Below are 23,897 nucleotides of genomic sequence, written 5' to 3'. Positions count from 1 at the left end.
ATCTGAACTGCTCTGTGGTTACACTTCAAACACATTTTAGATATATGTGCACCTAGGATAGCTTTCACTTAATCTTGTAAATAATGGAAGGCTTTTGATTTGGGAGATTTCAAATTTGCACGTTTTAGAATTACAGTTTCACTTAATTTAACCTTTGCCCAGCACCTGGAAAACAGTGATATTAAGTAATCCAAAGATGAACAGTGAATAATTATATCATTCAAATCAGTGGTTCTCAAACTTTTTGATATAAGAACTCTTTTTATACTCTTAAAAATTATTAAGGATTCTGTAAAAGAACTTTTGTTTATAGCTTTTGTTTTGTTTTGAGTTATATCTATTGATGTTTACCAATATCAGTAAATTTGCCATTTACTGAAAAAATTTTAAAATATTAAAACACTAAATAGTAAAGCCATCATATGTTAAGATAAATTATATTTTAATGCACATAACTATTTCTCCTCTGACAAAAAAATGAAAAGAGTGGCATCGGTTTACATTTTTGCATATCTTTTTAGCATCTGGCTTACTGTAGACAGCCGATTTTCTTTTTTTCTTTTTATTTTTTTTAAATTTTCTGTTTGTTTTGTTTTGTTTTGAACCCTGAGAAACTAGACAGCTGATTTTCATATTTGCTTCTGAATTCACTTTGTTCAAAATGTTCTTTTGGTTGAATTGAGGAACTCCAGCTTCACACAGATATATAATTGGAAAAGGGAGGATTTTAATAGCCTTTTCAAAAAATTACGGCTATTCTTTAGTAAACACTAAAACTTGACAAGTGGTAGTTTCAAAAGTTAGTTGCAATGTAGAATCTGAAACCATAGCAGTGAACTTTTTACACTTTGCTACATTAAAATCTGTTGATACGTTTTGCACTTAGAATGGATCTTTCAACCAAGCATAATTTTGAAACATCATACATTGGTCATTTGGAACATACTGGTTCACTGAGTTATATGGACCTTTCAAATGTTAACGTATTTTGTTACATACAGCGTTAAAAACTCATATTCATTAATATCACCACTAATCTCATCAGAAAAGTCTTTAAGTATTGGGAGACTGTCAAGCTTATGGTGGCAGATACAAGTTTCCCAAAATTTTATTTTTTGCCTGAAAGCTTAATTTTTATCATTGGCCTATGACAGGATTTCTCAACCTCAACATTATTGTTGTTTTGGGCCAGATATTTCTTTGTTGTGGGGGGCTTCTTATACATTGTAGGATGTTGACCAGCCTCTGTTACTTCTACCTGGTGGCATCCCCCATACCTCGGCTGTGAGAACCAAAATTGTCTTCAAACATTGCCAAATATCACCTGAGGGTCAGAATAGCTTCCAGCTGAGAACATGTGGGGTATCAACACTGTCAGCTGTTCTTTCACCTGACGGACATAATTTATTCCTTTTGAGAAAGTACCACCAAATACTCAAATTTGAATAGCTGTAGTTTGGGATATGGTAGATATATAGATACGTAAGGTTTTATTTCTTATTTCTTTTTATGAGCTACAAAATTTGGCACAAATGATAATAAAACCACTTTTTAGAAAATGGCCTAGGATGGCAAATCTAAGACCATCTAGAAAAAGTCAGAAATAATACCAAATGCCTCATGAAAATTTTTTTTTTTTTTTTATTTTTTTTGAGACGGAGTCTCGCTCTGTCACCCAGGCTGGAGTGCTGTGGCCAGATCTCAGCTCACTGCAAGCTCCGCCTCCCGGGTTCACGCCATTCTCCTGCCTCAGCCTCCCGGGTAGCTGGGACTACAGGCGCCGCTACCTCGCCCGGCTAGTTTTTTGTGGTTTTTAGTAGAGACGGGGTTTCACCGTGTTAGCCAGGATGGTCTCGATCTCCTGACCTTGTGATCCGCCCATCTCGGCCTCCCAAAGTGCTGGGATTACAGGCTTGAGCCACCGCACCCGGCCTCATGAAAATATTTTATTTCCTCTGTCTTCATCTCCACTAGAGCTATGCCTTTAATACATACCCATGTAAATCCCCAAAGCTCAGTCTTTTCAGTAGTCATTTACAAATATTAATTATGCAAGTGGTTTATATAGCACTATTCTATATGCTCTGGAGGATACAAATGCTACTGCATGATCCACAAATGCTACTTCAGGAAGTTTTCACTGTAGTTGGAAAGACAGAACATAACACATAACACATTTAAAAAGCACATGAAACAAGTTATGTAGATAAAGCTATAGACAGACAGACAGACAGATCAACCTATCCTAAGGTTCTAAACCAGATCCTAAGAGCTGCCTGTTACAAGGCAGTATGTGATTTTTTTGTTTGTTTGTTTTGTTTTTGTTTTTGAGATTGAGTGTTGCTCTGTCACCAGGCTGGAGTGCAGTGGCTTGATCTCGGCTCACTGCAACTTCCACCTCCTGGGTTCAAGCGATTCTCCTACCTCAGCCTCCCGAGTAGCTGGGACTACAGGCACAAGCCACCACGCCCAGTTAATTTTGTATTTTTAGTAGAGATGGGGTTTCACCATGTTAACCAGGATGGTCTTGATCTCGTGACCTCGTGATCTGCCCACCTCGGCCTCCCAAAGTGCTGGGATTACAGGCGTGAGCCACCATGCCCAACCGTGATTAATTTACATGACTCCAAAGAAAATAAGAGTGTCTCATCCCACCTACTCTCACCCAATTATTTAACAATTTACCACATTAGATATTTGATAGGTGAGACTTGGATTTATGGCTTACCCATACTGCTTTGTCTTTGTTCTAGACCTTTGATGAATGTGTAGCAGAAGGTGGCTCAGACTGTGCTCCAGAGAAGCTCTGGCTTCAAATCCCGTTCTTCTGTGGCCATAGCTCCGAATGCTGGTAGGGAGATAAAGTTGGCTCAAATTGATTACCATTCTTATTATTTCTATATCTGTGTTTCATTTCACAAGGGCTACATATAGGGAAATCGGTGAAAGACTAGACTAAAAGTAACATGTAATTGAGTAATATCTAGTTTTACAGTTACTTTTAAATGCATTTAAAATATTCCTCATGTAGAGTAATATCCTAATATCCTTGCATTATTTTCTCAGATGCTGGTTTTTAATATTTCTTATTTTTGGTGTTATGTTTTGCTGTATTCCAGTAGAGCTCTTAGAGACTGGGAGGTGGTCATAAATCTTATTTTGTCCAAAACTTACTGTTTTAGCTATTTGTGTTAAATTAAGTAAAGGCTTAGTGGGTTAAAATTCATCTGGTTTTACTGTTAAACTGATTTTGACTTTAAGAGAAGCCAAGGTTATGGGTGTGGTTTAGTTTGCTAGTAAATATCAAGTGGAAAATGGAGATTCTTTAATAAAAAATGTATTTCCTCAGAATGTGTTGAGTTTTCAGTTTTTAAAAATAATTTTACATGTTTATTTGTTCTATTCAAGCATTTTAATAGGAGAAGTAGGAGAAAAAAGGAACATATTCTTCCTTAAACCATAATGAGAAATACAAGGAATTTCTTCATTATTTGAGATATATTATTAGATTGCTGTGGAGTTTAAGGTCCTACTCAATAAATTACATCAAAGCCTCATACTAGTATAAGAATTGGAAGCCTATAAAGAATGCCTTCTCAATTTTTAACCATTTCTTTAGAACAGGTATTGGCAAACTACAGGTTGTAACCTGCAGACCCAGTTTTGGCCTATCACCTGTTTTTTTATTATTATTATTATTTTTTTTTTTTTTTGAGACAGAATTTCGCTCTATCACCCAAGCTGGAGTGCAGAGGCACAGTCTTGGCTCACTGCAACCTCCGCCTCCTGGGTTCACAGTTCTCCTGTCTCAGCCTCCCGAGTAGCTAAGACTACAGGTGCCTGCACTACACTTGGCTAATTTTTGTTTTTTTAGTAGAGATGGGGTTTCACCATGTTGGCCAGGCTGGTCTCAAACTCCTGACCTCAGGGGATCCACCTGCCTCGGCCTCCCAAAGTGCTGGGATTACAGGCATGAGCCACCATGCCCAGCTGTGTCACCTGTTTTATAAATAAAGTTTTATTGAAACACAGCCACATACATTTTTAACTTACTGCTTGTGGCAGTTTTCACACTGCAACAGCAGAGTTGAGTAGTTGTAACCTAAACCATGTGTATTAGCTGTTATTGCATTACTATAAAGGACTACCTGAGACTGGTAATTTATAAAGAAAAGAGGTTTAATTGGCTCACTGTTCTGCAGGATGTACAAGCATGGCACCAACAAGGGCCTCAGGAAGCTTACAATCATAGCAGAAGGTGAAGCAGGAACAGGCATATCACATGGTGGGAGCAAGAAAGTGGGCACTAGGGGCGGGGGTATGGTTCCCAGACTTTTAAGCAACCAGATCTTGTGTGAACTGAGCGAGAACTCAGTTATCGCCAAGGGGATGGCACTAAACCATTCATGACAGATCTGCTCCCATGATTCAGACCTCCCACCAGGCCCTACCTCCAGCATTGGGAATCACATTTCAACATGAGATTTGGAGGGAACAAACATCCAAACCATATTATTCTGCCCCTGGCTCACCAAATCTCATGTCTTTCTCATATTTCAAAATATATTCATCCCTTCACAGTAGTCCCAAAGTCTTATTCCAGCATTAACTCAAAAGTCCCAAGTCCAAAATCTTATCTGGAGATGAGTTCCTTCTACCTGTGAGCCTGTGAGATAAAAAAAAAACAAGTTATTTATTCCTGATACAATGGTGGTATAGGCATTGGATAAACATTTCCATTCCAAAGGGGAGAAAATGGCCAAAAGAAAGGTGCAGTAGGCCCCACACAAGTCTGAAACCCAGCAGGGCAGTCATTAAATCTTAAAGCTCCAACATAATCCTTGACTTCATCTCCTGCATCCTGGTGCAAGGGGTGGGCTCCTAAGGCCTTGAGCAGCTCTGCCCCCATGGCTTTGCAGGGTACAGCCTACATGGCTGCTCTCATGGGTTGGAATTGAGTGTACCTGCAGTTTTTCCAGGGAGAGTGTGAGAGCTGATGGTGAGCCAATCATTCTGGGGTCTGGAGGACATAATCCCCTTCCCACAGCTCCACTAGGCAGTTCCCTGTTTGGGTCTCTTGTGTGGGGTGAGGGCTCCAGCCCAACCCACTTCTGAAATCTAGATGGAAGCTGCAATCTAGGTGGAACGCAAGCTCCTTCATACTTGCATTCTGAGCATCTGCAAACTTAATACTACCTGGAAACCACCAATGCTTACAGCTTATGCTCCCCTGGAGTGGTGTCCCAAGCTATACCTGAACTCCTTTGAGCCAAGGCTGGAACTGGAGTGGCCGGGATGTGGGGAGCAATGTCCCAAGGCTTCTCAGGGCAGCAGAACCCTGGGCCTGTCCCCTTAAATCCTTCTTCCCGGCAGGCTTCTGGACCTATGATGGGAGGGGCAGCCTGGAAGATCTCTGAAATGCCTTTGAGGCCTTTTTCCCATTGTCTTGGATATTAGCACTTGACTCCCTTTTAGTCATGCTAACTTCCTTAATAAGTGATTGCTCCACAGTGTTATTAAATTCCTTCCCTATTCCCTGGAAAATAGGCTTTCCAGTGGGCGTGGTTGCTCATGCCTGTAATTCCAGCACTTTGGAAGACCAAAGTGGGAGGCTCGCTTGAGCCCAGGAATTTGAGACTAGCCTGGGCAATCTCATCTGTACAAAACATAAAGTTATCCAGGTGTAGTGGCATATGCCTATGATCCCAGCTACTTGGGAGGCTAAGGTAGGAAGAACACTTGAGTTCAGGAGGTTAAGCCTGCAATAAGCCAAGATCCAGCCTGGGCAACAGAGCAAGACCCTGTCTTTAAAACAAAAAACAACACAAAAAGGGGGCTTTCCTTCTCTACCACATGGCCAGGCTGTGAATTTTCCAAATGTTTATGCTCTGCCTCCCTTTAAAATATAAGTTCCAACTTTAAGTCATTCCTTTGCTCTTGCATTTGATTGTAGCCTCTTAGACGCAGCCAGGCCACATCTTAAATGCTTTGCTGCTTAGAAATGTATTGCGCCAGATGTCCTAAGTCATCACTTTTTTTTTTTTTTTTTGGAGACAGAGTCTCACTGTGTCAGCCAGGCTGGAGTGCAGTGGCACAATCTCGGTTCACTGCAACCTCTGCCTCCTGGGCTCAAGCAGTTCTCCTGCCTCAACCTCCCGAGTAGCTGGGATTACAGGTGTGTGCCACCATACCCAGCTAATTTTTGTATTTTTAGTAGAGATGGGGTTTCACTATGTTGGCCACGCTGGTCTCAAACTCCAGACCTTAGGTAATCCACCTGCCTCAGCCTCCCAAAGTGCTGGGATTACAGGTGTGAGCCACCGCACCCGACCAGTCATCAGTCTTTAAGTTCAAACTTCCACAGATCTCTAGAACTTGGACACCGCACAGCCAAGTTCTTTGCTACGGCATAATAGAGGTGACCTTTACTCCAGTTCTCAGTAGCTTCTTCATTTCCCTCTGAGACCTCATCAGCCTGGACTTCTGTCCATATTTCTGTCAGCATTTTTGTCACAATCATTAAACCAGTCTCAGCTTAAGAAATATCAAAGTTTCCCTCTTCTTCCTGTCTTCTTCAGAGCCCTTCAGATTCTTCCAACCTCTGCCCCCATTACCCAGTTCCAAAGCCACTTTCCCATTTTCAGGTATCTTTACAGCAATACCCCACTCCTTAGGAACAATTTTCTCTATTAGGCCATTCTTACATTACTGTGAAGGAATACCTGAGATGGTAATTTATAATGAAAAGAGGTTTACTTGGCTCATGGTTCTGCAGGCTGTGCAAGCATGGCACCAACATCTGTTTGGCTTCTGGTGCAGGCCTCAGGAAGCTTACAATCATGGCAGAAAGTGAAGTGGGAGCAGGCACATCACATGGTAGGAGTGGGAACAAGAGAATGAAGGGGGAGGTCCCAGTCTTTTTTTTTTTTTTTTTTAGATGAAGTTTTGCTCTTGTCACCCAGGCTGGAGTGCAGTGGCGTGATCTCGGCTCACCACAACCTCCGCCTCCTGGGTTCAAGCAATTCCCCTGCCTCAGCTTCCCGAGTAGCTGGGATTACAGCCATGCACCACCATGCCCGGCTGATTTTGTATTTTTAGTAGAGATGGGGTTTCTCCACGTTGGTCAGGCTGGTCTTGAACTCCCAACCTGAGGTGACCTGCCTGCCTTGGCCTCCCAAAGTGCTGGGATTACAGGTGTGAGCCACCACACCTGGCCCCCAGTCTTTTAAATAACTAGATCTCTAATGAACTAACTGAGCCAAGTACTCAGTTATCACCAAGGGGATGGTGCTAAACCATTCACAAGGGACCTGCTCCCATGATCCAGTTACCTCCCACCAAGTCCAACCTCCAACACTGGGAATCACATTTCAGAATGAGAGTTAGAGGGAACAAATATCCAAACCATATCACTGTGTAGTCTGCAAAACCTAAAATATTTATCCTCTGGCCTTTTATATAAAAAGTTTGCCAATCCCTGCCTTAGAACAATAAAGACTATTGCTCTATTGGGCATTTTTGAGGAGATGTTAATTGTTTTTCTTTAGTATGTTTCATAGATTCACAGAACTGGGAGGGTGCTTAGAAACCAATTAATCATGGCTCCCCTCCCCCTCTTTTTTTTTTTTTTTAAATAGTTTGAGAAAACAAAATTGAGAAAGGTGAAGCCACCAGCTCAAGATCATACTGCTACTTAAACACAGAGCTAGAATTTGGATTAAGGAATATTTGTGCTAAAAAGAACCCAAAAGTAGAGTTTATTTTGGATCAAATCTCTGTTAATAGCATTAGCTGACAATGTAAATGAAAATAAAAATAAAAGATTCTTAGCAGAGCCATTATCTGTTTTCCGTTCCTCAGACATTTCAGTAAACAGCTCACAAAATTTCAAAACTCACACAATAAGCAGTAAACACAAATTGTTTACACTTTACTAGAGAGCTCTTAACAGAATTTAGAGTAGCTTAAAAAAGTTAAAACGCACACTAAATCATATAGGAGGGGTATATTTTCTTATATCCATATACATTTTTAAAGTGCCCTTAAACTAAATTGCTCATGTTAAGAGTCCTCTGGTAAACTCTGAATTAGCACTGCATAGTTGAGCAGAAACTGGAGATGGAAGCAAAGGAAATTAGAAACAGGTGTGCCTCCCACAGGATGGTAATAAAAGGGCATTGAGACTTTGGATATACATGTGTTTATCTATTTTCTCTGTAATATGTGGTGTCAAAGTCACCAAAAACACTCAGCAGATTTCACAACCAGGTTTTAATTCCTTTTCTTTGGTTTCAGGAATGTGGGAAGCAGGTGGGCTATGGATCAAGCCAAGTATAACCTAGTTAATGAATACTTTCTGGTGGGAGTTACTGAAGAACTTGAAGATTTTATCATGTTATTGGAGGCAGCATTGCCCCGGTTTTTCAGGGGTGCTACTGAACTCTATCGCACAGGTATATAAAGGAAGGGTTTCTTTTTAAAACTTTCTTTGGTTTCTTTTTTTTGTTTGTTTGCAACTCGTAAATATATGACTTGAAGTTTCTTCAGTGAAACAACGACAGATAACTCCAGAAAGGCAGGTATCTTGTCTGTTTCTGCTCACTATTTTCTATTGAATAACTGTGAATTAGGTGAAAATTAGAAGGCACTGTAGAAATAGTGGAATGATACAAACTACAGAACCAGCCTTAGAAATGTATAGTATTCAATACATTTCTTGCCAGATATCAAACATTAGGCCTGTGTATTAGTCCTGCCTACTACCATTTTGAAGTAGAGGTGGGATAGTGGAACTAAAGTATGCCTAAGCCATGTTTCAGCAGCCTCAGCTGTATTACGTATCTGAAAGTGGTAAGTTAATTGTGTTTTTGTTTTGTTTTGTTTTGTTTTTTGCTGTTGCTTGATAAGATGCAGCTATAGGAACTCTTTCCTTGAGGATGCGTATGCCCTAGCTTCTAACATAATTTTAGAGAATATAGATTATGAGAAAATAGAATACAGTTTGGCAATAGATATTTTATCAGAAATGAACTAGTCTCAGAGCACCAAGCACTTGAGAATATAGTGTGTGAGGTGACAGCCTACACTTTACTGTGTGCCAATCCTTACTTTACTATTTGACATTTCATTAAGTCTTTACTAGGTTGAGGATTTACATTCTAAAGGACTGAATCATGGCTCTAGTATGATCAAGGCTCCATTTTTACCTGAATTATATAAGACATTTATGTTACCTATTCTTTAATATGTCATATTAACCACCTCTTCAAATAAAGAGGCATTGACCTTTTGTGTGTTCTCCAAGAATTATTTACCTTTCCTTTTTTTTCCCCTTTGTAAGTAGGAAAGAAATCTCATCTTAGGAAAACCACAGAGAAGAAACTCCCCACTAAACAAACCATTGCAAAACTACAGCAATCTGATATTTGGAAAATGGAGAATGAGTTCTATGAATTTGCACTAGAGCAGTTCCAATTCATCAGAGCCCATGCTGTTCGAGAAAAAGATGGAGACCTCTACATCCTCGCACAAAACTTTTTCTATGAAAAGATTTACCCTAAGTCAAACTGAGTATAAGGTGTGACTATTGGATTCTTGAACTAAAATTTGACCCTATCTTCACCTTTGTTCTCAGCTCCACAGTCTGGATTGCTGACAGTAGGTGTATATGACAGTTTATATCGAGCCAAATTAGGAAACACACAGTAACGTCAAGGAAGTAGATACTGGCTGGTATGTCAGTGTTCTAAGTTTAAGTTTCAGGCATTTTTATTTTTCCTGGCTCAACTTTGGTGAAAGTTATAACCTCCTGCCTGGGAGAAAATATACATCACCTAAAATGAACTCATGGCAGGTCTAATCAAAAAGCTAAATACAATTTCAGAAAAGGTTCTGATACTCTGATTTTTGATAAAGCATTTTTTCAACTAACCATGAATGAAGATGAGTCCATTTGCCTCTTCTGCCTTCACTGAGGGTTTGGGTTATACACCTCTACTGAATTGTGTTAATAACTGTTTGGCAGTGTGTACTTTGTTTTTGTGAGTCATGTCTCATGAAATTTATTGGAATGTTTAATCATATTTGCTAAGAAATGTTTCTGCTGTAGTTGGATTTGCCCATATTTATGTAGGTGGTTTTAATTTTTTAAATGCTGATTAGTGTTAAAAATCAATTTAAATCATGACTAATATGGTAAAAAGATAAAGCATCAAAGCAGTATTTCTCATTCCTGTCTCCTCAATGTCTAATATTGGGAAGATACTTCAAAGAATACTGAGATTGTCTGAAGTTTTAGTTAAGATTTTCACACATTAATATCAGAAAAGTAAGTTTGGTATTTGTTTCTCCATGGGTTATTTGTAAAGCTGTACACTGAGATATCGGTGACTCCGTATTATGACTCCATTAGTGAGCTGTGGTATGGGTAGGATTTTCCTACTTCTTCTGTACTTTTACCTGTAGACTATTTTTACTAAGGTGCTTTATAATGTGTTTTAAAGCATTGCATTTACAAAAAAAGGAAAATGCTGTAAATATTGCATATTTTATGTATTTGGACCAAAAGGTTACAAGTAATTAGACAAAAGTGGTTTTGCACCAATTTTATGTCAAGTAAAACCATCAGACCTACTGTTCTTGTATTTCTCATTTAACTTTACTGTTAAGGCATCACTGAAATGAACTTCAATAAGCTTTCAATTTTGATACACAGTTCATTATTCATAACTTGAGGCAGTAATTGCAGTGGAAAGAGTACTGGACAAGGAGTCAAAAAACTTGATTTCAGGTCCTAGCTCTACCACTTACCAGCTGTGTGATCTTGGGCAAGTCACTTAACCTCTCTTTGCCTCAATTTCCTCATCTTGAAATGAGGATAATAATACCTGCTGTACCTACCTCACAGGGCTGTTGTGAGGATTAAATGAGATGGCATGTGAAAGCACTTTGAAAATTGTAAAGCGCTATATAAATGTAAGGTATTATTATAGAAACATCTTTAACATATAGTTTCATAGCATTCCTTTTTTAACAAAGAAAGGGAAAAGTCTGCTTGTAAGCTGGTTGAAAAAGTTAATCTTGATATAAATTTGTGTTTGATAAATATCCTCTCAGTGTTTTATCTTCCATGTTTCAGCAACGATTGAAATACGAAACACCTGTGAACTCAAAGCTTCATGAGCAGCTGCTTGAGTTTAGGAAATTCCCTGTTAGAAATAGGCTTTGTTAGCTGACTAGGGTCAGGGAAACTTTGCTCTTCAAATTTGAAAGATGTTTCTGTTTTTATTTTACATTACTATTCAGAAATGGTAGCTATTTTATACCTATGGTTTAACTAAATATTTCTGAACAAGGCTTCACAGACTGTAAGCATTTTAGGTAGATTGCCTTAAAAGTTATGGGAGGGCATGAGGGAACACTTCTTATGAGAAAACATTTATAAACAAACTAAAGAAAAACTAAAAGAATGACAGGAAGAATCATTTTAGTACCCTTTCCTCACAATAATATAATATGAAAGTATTAAAAGAACATAGCCAGGCTTTTTATTTTTATTATTTGGCTTTTTTCTTTCCTTTCTTTTTTCAAATTGATTTTTATAGGTATTTCCTGAAAATGTATACAAATTATTTCCTTGCCCAAAAGTAAAGCACCACTTCAGGGTGGGGTTTGACATTACCTGCTAATGAACAAACCCCAGTATGCAAGTTACTCTTGCACCACATGCCCTAATCTTCTTGAGGTGCATTAACTCTTTTAGGTAACTAGAGCAGTACTTTGTGAACTAGATCAGGAGGTCAGTAAACTTTCTGTGGAAGGACCAGAGAGTAAATGTTTTAGGCTTTGCAGGCCATATGGTCTCTGTCACAGCTAGTCAACCCTGCCATTGTACCACAAAAGCAGCAATAGATATTATGTAAACAAATGAGCACGGTTATGTTCCAATAAAACTTTATTTACAAAAACAGAAGACATCCCAGATGCAGACCATGGGCTACCAACCATTGCACTGGCTAAATAATTATTTATGGAGAAATTATCTTTGTATCTGTACTCTAGAGGCCTAAAAGAGTTTATATACTTCTAAAAGCTCCTAACATAGCCAAAGAATTGCTTTCTGATTCATGTAGTCTCTCGCACAGATTCATAAACTTTTATGACTTATATTGTTTCCAGGTGGGCATGTTTTCTTTCCCAGTTTAACATTTTGTTTTACCATATTTTAGGGTGGGTTAGAAGTATCCTTTCTGGAGACTGAGAAAGGGGTGGATTTAATTCCATCAGGTCCAGTACAGTACTAGGAGTCATAATACTTTATAATCAGTTAAATAAATAGAAGCACTGAGACAATAATGTATTTTTTTAAAGTGGCAAATGTGGTTTTCTTTTTTCAGCCTTTGCGCTCTTTCAGTATTTTGACCATAGGGAGATAATTTTTTTATAATACAAAAGTAAATTAACCACTTGGAATTTTAAAGATAATGTTATGTGTGTATGTGAAATATATATATATGTATATATATATATGTTTATTTCCTAAAAGAGGAAAAGATACCTTTCTGTTCAACTTGTATCAACTCCTGTTTTCTAATTGCTGTGAAATGGCAACTGTTGATAAATTATTGTGATTGTTTTAAAATCTAATGGGAAGTAAAATATATTTTGATTTTACCCAGCTTTAATCTGTAAAGTAGCACTTAAATATATCTGATAGCAACACTTAAGATATTGCATGGGGATTACTTTCCTGTCATCCATGTGCATTTGTGCAACTTCAAACATATTGGGTGCTTCTGAATTCCTGATGATTGGATTTAAACTATTGAAAATTAGATAGTTTAAACTTACTGATTTTTATAATTTTATTTTCTGATCTTAAAATTTGGTTAACGCCTCTAATCTGTTGCTTTTTCTCAATATGTGTCCTATTGGAAATTCCTAAAATCGTTGGTGCCATCAGTGATTTACAAACAATATTTTGATATTGCAGATGATTTGCTTACTGTATTTGCATTGTTAGAAAGAAAATAGTTTGTAGACAATGATTCTCTCTTTTTTAATAAAATCAAATAATTCTGAAAGCACTAGAGAATTTAACTAAAGGCGGGTTCCCAAATGCATAGCTGGCATTTTAATTTAAATTCAAATCTACATAGAGAACATCTGTGTAAATCATCTCACTGGATTTTCCCATTGGTCATTCCCAAACACACCTATGGTCCTAGAATCCTTATTATGAGAAGCGCCTTGTAACGTTTTATGTAGTTTGCCTTTAAGAGGCCCAGGTGCTTCTCCTTTATGATTTGAGTTGACCTCTTCATAAATTAGCATTGTTTACTTTCAGAGGAAGCAGAAAAGTTGCTGTTACGGTTTTGCATCCATTTACCCTATGCAGAGTTGCTGTATGATGCCAACTAAACTGCTCTTTAGGCAGCCTTCTGAGGAGAAAAGCAACCCTGTTTCAAATCCACTGCCAATTCAGCTCCTCTGGAGTGGAGCTTACTTTCTGATTACTTGGAGCAGGAATTTTAGAGATTGAAATGAATGATCATTTAGTCAGATTTATCCTGTAATTTCATGCAGCTTTGTGGCCTTTGCAGTACTATTTATAAAATGGACCCTGATGGTGATGAACTCTTTAAAATACATTACTGTTAAGCCTGTGTGGGGACATTGATGCTGTCTCTCTCATTTTTTAGACAGTTTTTGTAGCTTTCTATTGAGAGGTATGTGAGCATCTCTGAAGCAGTGTTGAATGTAATTTTGGAAACATGGATTGCGTATTTTGACTTTTATTTTATAAATACACAGCTCAACAGTGCCTTTTTTTTCCTCATAGTCCTGTTGGAAGATGCTTACTACTTTCTACTCGCTCCTGCCCTCCCCTACTCCATTCAGTTGATTCATTTATGCAATTCTGTTTCCAACTTGAAACCATTTTGTCACATCTGTTGGAGAGATAATCACTCCTTTTCCTTAACATTCTGCCAGCTTTCTGATGTTGAAGTGTTTCAGTTGACTACCTGATGCAAAAGCTATAAAATAAACACTTAGTGGGAAGGGGAAAAATGGTTTGGTGTCCTGTTTTAATATTTTCTTTTGTAGCGTTGACACTGATGGACATTTTCCAAGCTGACTCAGTGTTCAGTGTCAACTCTCAGGTAGAGTTGCCATCAGAAAAGCATGCATCATCATTGGTTTTTAATGATTTTATGGCTTGTGACAATATTTTATCTGGACTGACACGTCTCTGCTGCTTTTGCGTTGTATTTCATCGCTGGTAATAACATTTCAGATAGAAAACTTACAAAGTACATACTTAATTAGAAGAAAAAAGAAAAATAGAGAAAGGGCTATTAGAATAAAAAAGAAATTTGAAAGTAACTTAATCTAACATTTATGGCACAGTTTGGACATGTCCATAATTTTTTTTAGAACACACATTTCTGATTTTTTTTTTTTGCCCTTAAAAAAGAAAGTCTCAATTACATTGATTTTCAATTCTTAGCCACTGGCTCATTGTTTTGAGCAATGCTTGATTGATTCTATTTATATTATATGATATTGGGTTGATAAAATACCAGTTCAGTGATGAATTTTCTTAAAAGAATTTGGTGTGTGCTTGCAGTGACAGAACAAAGAACATGGCTTGAGAGTCAAAGGGATCTGCATTTAGCAATGTGATATCAGTAAATGGAGATAACAGGATTGTTGCAAAGGTTGGGCATGATGTATGCAAAGTACTGGGCAGGGTAGGCTAATAACTGCTGGTATTTACATGCTGTGCTGGAATAGTGTTACCAAGCTGATGTGCCGTTATCACCCTGCAGAATACTAGTTTTGTCATTTCATAAATGATATTTTTATAAATATTTTTGAATGTACTTTTTACTGATTATGTTAATACCGCCTCACTTATGTACCTGTAGCATAGATATTCCTGGTTCTGATTCTTGCTGTTCTTTCCACATACAAATCACTCTTTTGTACAGATTAAAGGGGGGAAATGCTGACTGTTCTAAAGAAGATAGGACTTGCTTATTCCAGAAGTGACGGAGTTCATATCTTAGTATATTTGAACAGTAAGGACTGCTAAGTAGTACACACATAAAACTCAGGATCCCAGGAGTAAAATGATTTGCACTCTTTGAACAGAAAGGACAGCAGCAGTGTAAACAATAGGCTCTCAAGCTAAAAACTGAGAACATGAAAACCTCTGAGGACCTGACTGCAGTTGTCAAGAAAAGTAGAGACAAGGTTGGGGAGAAGCAGACAGATCTCAGGGCCAGAAACGCCAACATTTGGTGACAGGTGGGATATAATCAATAAATGGGGAATGAAGGCATTAACTTGTGTTCATAACTTAAATGCATCTGTGCAAATTTTCAGCACCCCTTGCTTTTGCCTCAATTAGGCAATGATGATTACTTCCTATGTCAAAGCTTATAAAACGGACTAGCGTTTTCCCGAAGAACCTAGGATCGCAAAGAAGGAATTCACTATCTCCCTATCAGATGTTTGGCTTCCTTGCCTCTTTTGCTCTTCCAGATTTTGTGACCTGGGTTAGAGTTTAGAAAGAACCCCCTAGAAACTTTTCTGATGTCCTCTGGTTTGATCATGAAGGCTTCTAATGAAACATACCAACTCCAAGTCTCTACCTCTACTTCTCTCAATCTGAAGTGTAAAAATGAAAGTCTTGCCTGGAAATGTTTCACATCATTAGCACTGACAGCATTTACAGGGAAATAGATAAAACATATGGGTTAATTTTCTTTTAGATCAAGGGTGTGGGCAACTAGATTTGTAGAGCCTTCAGCCTGTCTTATCGGTGATGCTGGAAAAGGATGAGCTGTAAGTGCAATAACTGACCCCTGTCTAGGTTTTCTTGCTAAGTACGCCCTCCATGAGACAGGCAACCTAAGTATTTTGAACTGTAAGAATGTTTAGAAATTTCTCTCCCTGAGCAGCAGATCCAAGAGTGATTATTCTGGGATTGTAGAATCAGTTCATTCTTTTCTTTCTTCCTCTCCCTCCGCTCTCCTTTCTTTCCAATTTAAAATCACTCAGTCTCTTAGTAGAAACTTAACATCAAAGAACCGTCAAACTTGCTAATTTGTGATTTTTTTAAGCATGTGCCGCCTTAAAGTATCAAAGCTTTAACCTGTATCTAATTAAATATTAAAATCTGGTAAAGAGTAGACCTACAGTCCCTAACTGATCTGGCTTCTGAACTTTGTTTTGCTTTCACAAATTGAACCAATTTGACCTAAATCTGGGTATTTCATGTAGCATCTTGAGAGATGCATTTAAAGTGCTTGTGGCAATAACATTTCATTTGTATCCATTTTGATGGTTCTGGGTGCCCTCTTGATAAGGCAACCAGGTTGTGCTGTAAAACAAAAACAATGTAGAGGTTTCAGTCTTAGGTGTTTGAAACTGTTAGATCTCTCAAAATTGATTAGCTGAAATATACCTTTTCTGGGTAACTGAACTCACCCGTAATTCCATTTGAAGCGGGCAGAGCCTTTCTGAAAATGGCTGATCAGAAATGAGTGACATTTTATTCAACCAAGAGTTACCAGAGACATATTTTTTTTCCTTTAAAAGTAATTTAAAATTCGCCAGAGGATTACTAATTAGGTCTCTAGGCATAGCATGGTTATCTGATCAGACTGTCATGCCCATAAACAGTGAAAATGCAGCATGTTGATCCATTCATGCCTGTTTTTAAAGGAGGCTGTGGACTTTAAACTCTCTCGCAGGCTTGCTCTTTGTTTCGTGTGGGGGCTCTTTGAATAACACCTTAGATGAGAACAATGTTTAAGAAGTAGGCCAGTTATATTTTGCTTTTCTATTTCTACCATGCTAATGGCTCTCACTTGATCGTTTAATCACTGATCCAAATCCAGATGGAATTAGATGCCCCTTCCTGCTGTAGTCCTGCAGTCAGACAGTCTGTAATGTTTGATATGGATCTTCTGAGTGGACAAGATGAGATTAGATTAGGCTCTCTGGGAGCCAGCCCTATTCATTTTCTAAGAAAGTTATACTGGAGGCCTGAGGACTGCCAAGAGCAAAGTGGAAACAGAGCCCAGCCTTTTCCTCTTATCAAGATCCACAGTGGTTCCACATTAAGTAGTGGAGATTCGAATAATGAATTGGATCAGAAGCCAGGAAGGAGGTCCTTGCCACCCACGATTGGAATATGAACTGCATGTGTTACAAGTTTATTACCTTTTCTTATTTTAATATATGACAAAGACTGAAATCTCTGGCATGGAGTAAGGCAAATTTTACTTTGGTGGGGTATTTTTTTTTTTTAACATTTAATATTTATTGAGCCCCCATTGTTTGCCAAGCACTGCACTACAGGCTCTCTGCATCATGAGCTTTAACCTTTCAATAATCCTCATATTCAATCCTTTACAACTGTTTAGAACTTTTTAATTTACAAGGTGCTTTCATTTCACATTTATCCTCATTAGATTCTCACATGGAAGGGTAGATACCATTATCCTCATTTTGCAATTGAAACTGACACAGCTAGTAGGTGGAAGATGGGCTCCCCAGCCCTCAAGATTCCTAGTCCATCAAACCCTGCTGCCCTTCCTGCTATGTGCCTGTCTCTCAAAGTGAGCAAGGGCTGTAATACAGATTAAACAATTGCAGTGGTTCTTAGGCTATAATCCCATCTCTGGACCAATAGTGTCAGCATCCCCTAGGAGCTTGTTGAAAGGCAGATTCTTAGGCCCCAGCCTTCTGAGTAGGACCTAGAAGTATGTTTATTAATAAGCTTTCAGGTGGTTCTGACCAAGACTAAAGTTAAGAACCACTGGACTAGAGCACCAGTTTACAGATGAGACGACTGAAACTCTAGCTGAGCCTAACCTAGCTAGTTAAGTAATCTAATGCCTCTCATAACAAAAGTTATGAGCTAGGATGTGAACCCAGGTCAGTCTGGCTCCAACACCATCTGTTTTCTACATTGGACTGCATTATAAATTATATCATATATGTATTTCATTCTTGGTAAATTCCTCCCTGAAACGTCGTTTTGGGGGACAACAGAGCAGGTCAATGAGAAGAAAAACGTCCCAATGTGCTCTTCTGGAGTAAGGCAACCAGTGCCACCTCTTTTAATGAGTTTCTGCTTTCTTTCTGTGTGAGGTGAACGTGGGGGCTAAGCCTCAGCGTGGCTACTAGTGTGCTCAGGAAATTCAGGGACAGAGCCGAGAATCCAAAATGGCTACCCAGACTAAGTGCATTTCATCTGGATTTTCTGGTCCCACTGTTCCTTGGTCATACTTAATAGTTTACTGTGATGGATTTAATGGCAAGAGGGCTCCTTGCCCTGGCTTGGCAATATCTGTGGAGCTATGGGTTGACGTAGTGTGGGAATACTTGTGGCTACTTGGAAATCCCTGTTGCTGTCATCATTGGCAGTGCTTCCCAGCCGAGATCCATAGTCTGTGGTCACATGCGAACTCTTCCAGTCATGCGGCTTAAACAGAAGTGCCCACCTGTTTCTCACAAATTCTACCTGCGTTTTTTTTTTCTTCTTGAAGCAAGAGCCCAGACCAAGGGTTAGTCGATAGTTCAAGGGACTTCCAGGGAAATCAGAACTGATCTTCGTGCATAGCAATGCCGATAGGCCTCCTTCCACACACTCTGAGAGATCAGCAGGGCAGTGGACTGAGCCTTCAGGTGCAATGCATTTCCTCCACACATTCTTTTTGAAAGAGGAAGATTGTTGCCCATGTATAGTGTACTTATGTGCTGGCACTGCACCAAGTGCTATGCATTTGTTAGCACTCATTTCATCTATCCCCCCCTTTTTTTGAGAGAGAGGATCTCACTCTGTCACCCATGCTGGAGTGCAGGGATGCAACCATGGCTCACTGCAGTCTCAAACTCATGGGTTCATGTCTCAGCCTCCCAAAGTGCTGAGATTACACGTGTGAGCCCCCATGCCTGGCCTCATTTCATCCTCTTAATCCTCTGAGGAAAGTACTACTAGCGGCCCCATTTTACAGTTGAGAATGAATTAGAAGTTCAGATGCTGTCTTGCAGTCACACAGCTAGAAAGTGGAGAGGATTCAAATCCAGGTCTAACTGCAAATTTTCTGCTCTTAACCATCGTGTAGCATAGGCTCTGACAGCTATGACAGGCAGTGGTTAGGGGTTGTTTTGAAAGTCTCGCCATAGGCTGGGTGCAGTGGCTCACACCTGTAATTCCAGCACTTTGGGAGGCCCAGGGAGGGGGATCACCTGAGATCAGGAGTTCGAGACCAGCCTGGCCAACATGGTGAAACCCTGTCTCTACTAAAAGTACAAAAATTAGCCAGGTGTGGTGGTGGGCACCTGTAATCCCAGCTACTGGGGAGGCTGAGGCAGGAGAATTGCTTGAACTCGTGAGGTGGAGGCTGTAGTGAGCTGAGATCACGCCACTGCACTCCAACATGGGTGACAGAGTGAGACTCCGTCTAAAAAAAAAAAAGTCTTGCCATGTCTTTTCTGCCTCTTTCACACAGCCCCACAGGGCTTGGCAGCAGGAAAAGTGTGACCTACGGCCATGGCAGTCACCCATGTGAGCTACCGCTATGGCTGCAACTCGGTGCGGCCTCTGACCATGAGGACTGGGAGTTTGGAGGGGCAAATTTAGGCCATTTTGTTTTCTTGAAATGCTTCCTCCTAGTCCTTAAATTCATTCCCAGGTCAATAAATGGCAGTTAGTTATTCGTGGTGGTGGTGATGTCTAAAGACTAACAGGATTCCCAGATTCAGTGTTGGGAAAATCACCTTGAGTCCACTTTTCAATGTGCTGGGGAGTGAGTACAGGCCAAGTTCCAGTCATCAGTTCCCAGCGGTTCAGCCAGAGTGTCTTGTGAATTCTCCCAGGGCTCTCTGGTTTTAGCAGGGTCTCCATGTGCAAACCTTGCCTTTGCACAAAAGCCACCATGGCAGGAGGTTGACCAAGCTGTTCTGGGGAGGTGCAAGGTACCGAGCAGTTAATGCTTCCTCCTAAGTGCTGTATGGAGCAGGCTTGGCCCGGATCCAACATGGGCATCCATGCAAAGGCTGGTTGTCTCCCGGTGTCCATGCAGCCCTCCCAGCCATCCCCTCACTTCCCTCTGTGGCGTACTGTTCACAGCTGTCTCCCTCCACATGCCCGAGGGCCTTTCTGCAAACAGGGGTTCAGAGATATCCAGGACCAGCTAGTCTAACCTTTTCAGGGTGGGAGGGCAGAGCAGAACCTTTTATAGTGGATACAAGGCCTGAAGCCAAAGGAGTAAAACCTCTACCTCATGGGAGTCCAGGCATGCTTAGGTAGGAGGGGGTGGCAGGTGGGTAGGAGAGCCTCCTGACTCCAGAAATCTCGCTTTATAAGTGGCACCTGCTCTGAGCTCGCCAGATATCCCTGAATTTCGTTTTGCCCTCTGTTCTTGCCTCTTCCTGTCTCCCTCCTCCTCCTCCTCCTTTAGTCCTTCACCACAACATTCCTTTTGTGTTTAGGGAGATTTCCTAGCACCTCCCTGGCTAACAGATCAGATCCATCTGAGTCAGGCTGAGCCTCCCATTTAGTAACTTAGGCCTCTGGAGTCCGGGTGGCCCAGGCTTCATGCCAAACCCGCTACTGCTAATAGTAATGCTATTATAATGACTTTTATACTTAAATCTCCTTTCTTCTAGGAGCCCCAAGGTCTTTAACAAATGCAAGAATTACACCACTGTCCAAAAACTAGAAACTGAAGGAAAATACATTCCTTATTCCAAGTCTACTCCTTCATGGCCTTACATAGTTGCTTTGAAGGATGGATCTTTAAAGATTCATAAACTTTGGTGGATGAGTGGGGTGGATAAAGGAGACAGGCTTTCTTATTGCCCGAGGCCCCACCAGTTTCACCATCTTATCTTTCGTTGGTTTTGTGGCTCAAAGACCTTGAAACTACATCTGGATGAGTCTAATAAACTGGTATCTTAGAAGAAGAGATAAGGTTCAATATGAATAATGTTTGGCTCTCATACCCCCAGAGGTTATGGGTCTAACAGGTGCTCACTGAGCTCAGCTTGTCGTTGCATGGTTTAGGACAGACAACAAGGATGACCTACAACAGATACTTTGAAGGATGGAGTCAGCTTGAAAGGCAAGCATTAGCTTTGGCTACACACCCCTATCATTAGCACCTGTGAAGATCTCAGCGTGCAAAGAGAAATGCAGATCATGGCCCACTCCTCTATGCCTGGCACTGCTGGATGCAGAGGACGGGAAGAAGCACTAGGGGTGGGCTTGGCTAGGACCTGCCCTCCTTTCAAGGGTCCAGCCACCTTGTTTAAAGGAAAGAGAATTCATCCTGATGCCAAGCAACGTAGCTTCCAATTCTGACTGCACCTTTTCTCACCTGGCATTCCCTCAATGTCCACCAGGTTGCTTGCTTTCTGTTGGAGGAGAAAATGCTATCTAACTTTAAGTATTAAAATCTGATCTCCTGACTCAAACTCATTCTTCACACTGATGCCAGAAAGCAAGTTTCTGTCTTCCAGAGAGAAAATTCATGTTGCTTCTTCCCTCAGAAAGTCTCAGTGGCTTCCCACCCACTGTGGGAAGGGGTGCGGCTCCTTTAAGGTAGCGTTCAAGACCTTCTATGCTATGTCCCTAACTTCCCTTTCAGCCTTGTTTACCACCACAGCTCTCTGGTAGCCTGGACCAACCAGGTCACTTATGCATACTTTCATACGTTTCTCCCTGTTCTTCTCCCAGTTCTCTATGGAAATCTTTCTCACCATTCAAGACCAAGCTCAAACTGCATTTCTCTGGGACAGGTTCTTTGATCCTGAAAGTCAGAATTTACTGTTCCTGTCACTACACTCACAAAGCCCATTGCTTGTGCCTATGTTCAATAATAGTGACATGGGAAGCACATGCTTTTTGAATAAGACAGACTTGAATTTAAGTCCTGGCTCTCTCCCCTGTCATATGCTTTTTAGAAAATCGCTAATCTCTAAGTTTCCTTGTTCTACCGAAAGCAAAACCAAAGCCAACTTCACCTTATGTGTTGTAAGAATTGAATGAGGTCATAGCTCTAAAATCCTTGGGAGAAGAACACTGTGGGTGAGCTAAAGGCATCAGCAGTCCCTAATGTTGTGTTCTTGGTATTGTCCACCTGCCCTTCTTCCCCTTAGGTGGCAAACTCCAGGCAAGGGCGTGTTCTGGCTCTTGACATTGACCCCATCCAACTCCAACACCATGTCTTGTATAGGGACACTCACTAAACATTTACATTGAAAGCACTTAATTTCTCAGTTCCTCGGTTTCCCTATCTGGACAGTAGTGAAAAAGAAGAGCAAAAAAGAACATTCTGGGCTCTAAAGAAAAACTCCCCAAATACCCCTCCCAGGACGGAGCCTATTGTTAATTGGAAAATAAATAGTTCTCAGCTGAGCATGTCTTTTCCTTTCATGGAGCCCCCTGCGATGCTGTTTGGGAGACAGTTACAGCTACTTTGAGGAAATAATGACTGCCCCAAACTCCTTTGGAAGAATGTTGGGAAGATAAATGAGATAATCCACCTGACAGCTCTTTGAGCTCTTATGAAAAAGATACCCTTGAAATATAGGATACAGGTGTGCCTTGCTTTGGTAAGTGAATTTTGGAGATTTTATAAAAATCTGAACCTACAAAACAGACAAATTAAGGGGTGAAAATTAGCATCGCAAACAGCCTCTTGGCTTGACAGAAAGATTCACAGCAGGATCCCTTTAAATAGCCAGCTCCCCTGGTGCATCTAAAATATGACTCAATCTATAAAGAATTTGATTTACATATACTCAGGAACACTTCTACTACAGAGGAGGAAGCACATATGTTTTTTATAATAAAAATCGATAACTTTGGGGTTTTAAAAATATAAAATATTTCTTTCTTCTCATCATCTTTAATCCTGCAGTTAACACTTCCACTGCTAGGAAGTCGCTCTGAAAAACAACTGCATGTTCTGCAGAGGCCAGGCCCTCACGAGCACAGCTCCAGGAGCGTGCAGGTAGAAAACGGCTGGGTTTTTTGTTTGTTTTTTGTTTTTTTTTTTTTGAAACAGAGTCTCGCTCTGTCGCCAGGCTGGAGTGCAGTGGAATGATCTCACCTTACTGCAACTTCTGCCTCCCGAGTTCAAACGATTCTTCTGCCTCAGCCTCCCAAGTAGCTGGGAATACAGGCGCGTGCCACCACACCTGGCTAATTTTTGTAGTTTTAGTAGAGACGCGGTTTCACCATATTGGCCAGGATGGTCTCGATTTCTTGATCTCGTGATCTGCCCGCCTCGGCCTCCCAAAGTGCTGGGATTACAGGTGTGAGCCATCACACCCAGCCCATTTTTTGAGGTGGAGTCTCGCTCTGTCACCCAGGCTGGAGTGCAGTGGCGCAAGCTCAGCTCATTGCAACCTCCACCAACTGGGTTCAAGCGATTCTCCTGCCTCAGCCTTCCGAGTAACTGGGATTACAGATGCGTGCCACCAAGCCTGGCTAATTTTTTTGTATTTTTTAGTAGAGACGGGGTTTTGCCATGTTGACCAGGCTGGTCTCGAACTCCTGACCTCAGGTGATCCACCTGCCTTGGCCTCCCAAAGTGCTGGGATTACAGGCATGGGCCACTGCGCCCTGCCGGCTAAAGCATTTTTAACTCAATGTAAGATTGAAAGCAAGTAGTAGACCTCTGATGTCTGAAAAGTAAAGGCCAGCCTTATTTAGAAGCAGGACCATATGTGGCAGGTGCAGGAGCCTCTAGAAATGAGTGAGCTCATTGTTCAGCTTTCCTCTTTGGGAGTCTGTCAGGGGTGTGTGTGTGTGTGTGTGTGTGTACATGCATGCATGCATAATAGCCAGTGCTTGGAACAATCTCCCA

At 40.5% G+C, this 23,897-nt stretch overlaps 1 protein-coding gene across 1 annotated transcript in view; it reads left to right on the top strand.

Moving 5' to 3' along the window:
• HS2ST1 (heparan sulfate 2-O-sulfotransferase 1) overlaps positions 1 to 14,873 on the top strand; it is a 188,532-nt gene extending 173,659 nt beyond the window's left edge. Inside the window, exons 5-7 of the mRNA XM_011956077.1 lie at positions 2,754 to 2,851; positions 8,296 to 8,453; positions 9,344 to 14,873. Coding sequence (XP_011811467.1) covers positions 2,754 to 2,851; positions 8,296 to 8,453; positions 9,344 to 9,570 — 483 coding nt within the window. The 3' untranslated portion in view covers positions 9,571 to 14,873. The remainder of the gene's footprint in view (positions 1 to 2,753; positions 2,852 to 8,295; positions 8,454 to 9,343) is intronic.
• Positions 14,874 to 23,897: the final 9,024 nt, after the last annotated feature.

Source organism: Colobus angolensis, unplaced genomic scaffold (genome assembly GCF_000951035.1).
Source record: "Colobus angolensis palliatus isolate OR3802 unplaced genomic scaffold, Cang.pa_1.0 Scaffold41, whole genome shotgun sequence".
NCBI lineage: Eukaryota > Metazoa > Chordata > Mammalia > Primates > Cercopithecidae > Colobus > Colobus angolensis.
The sequence above is the reverse complement of the archived record's forward strand: the minus strand, read 5'-3'. Positions and strand labels throughout refer to the sequence as shown.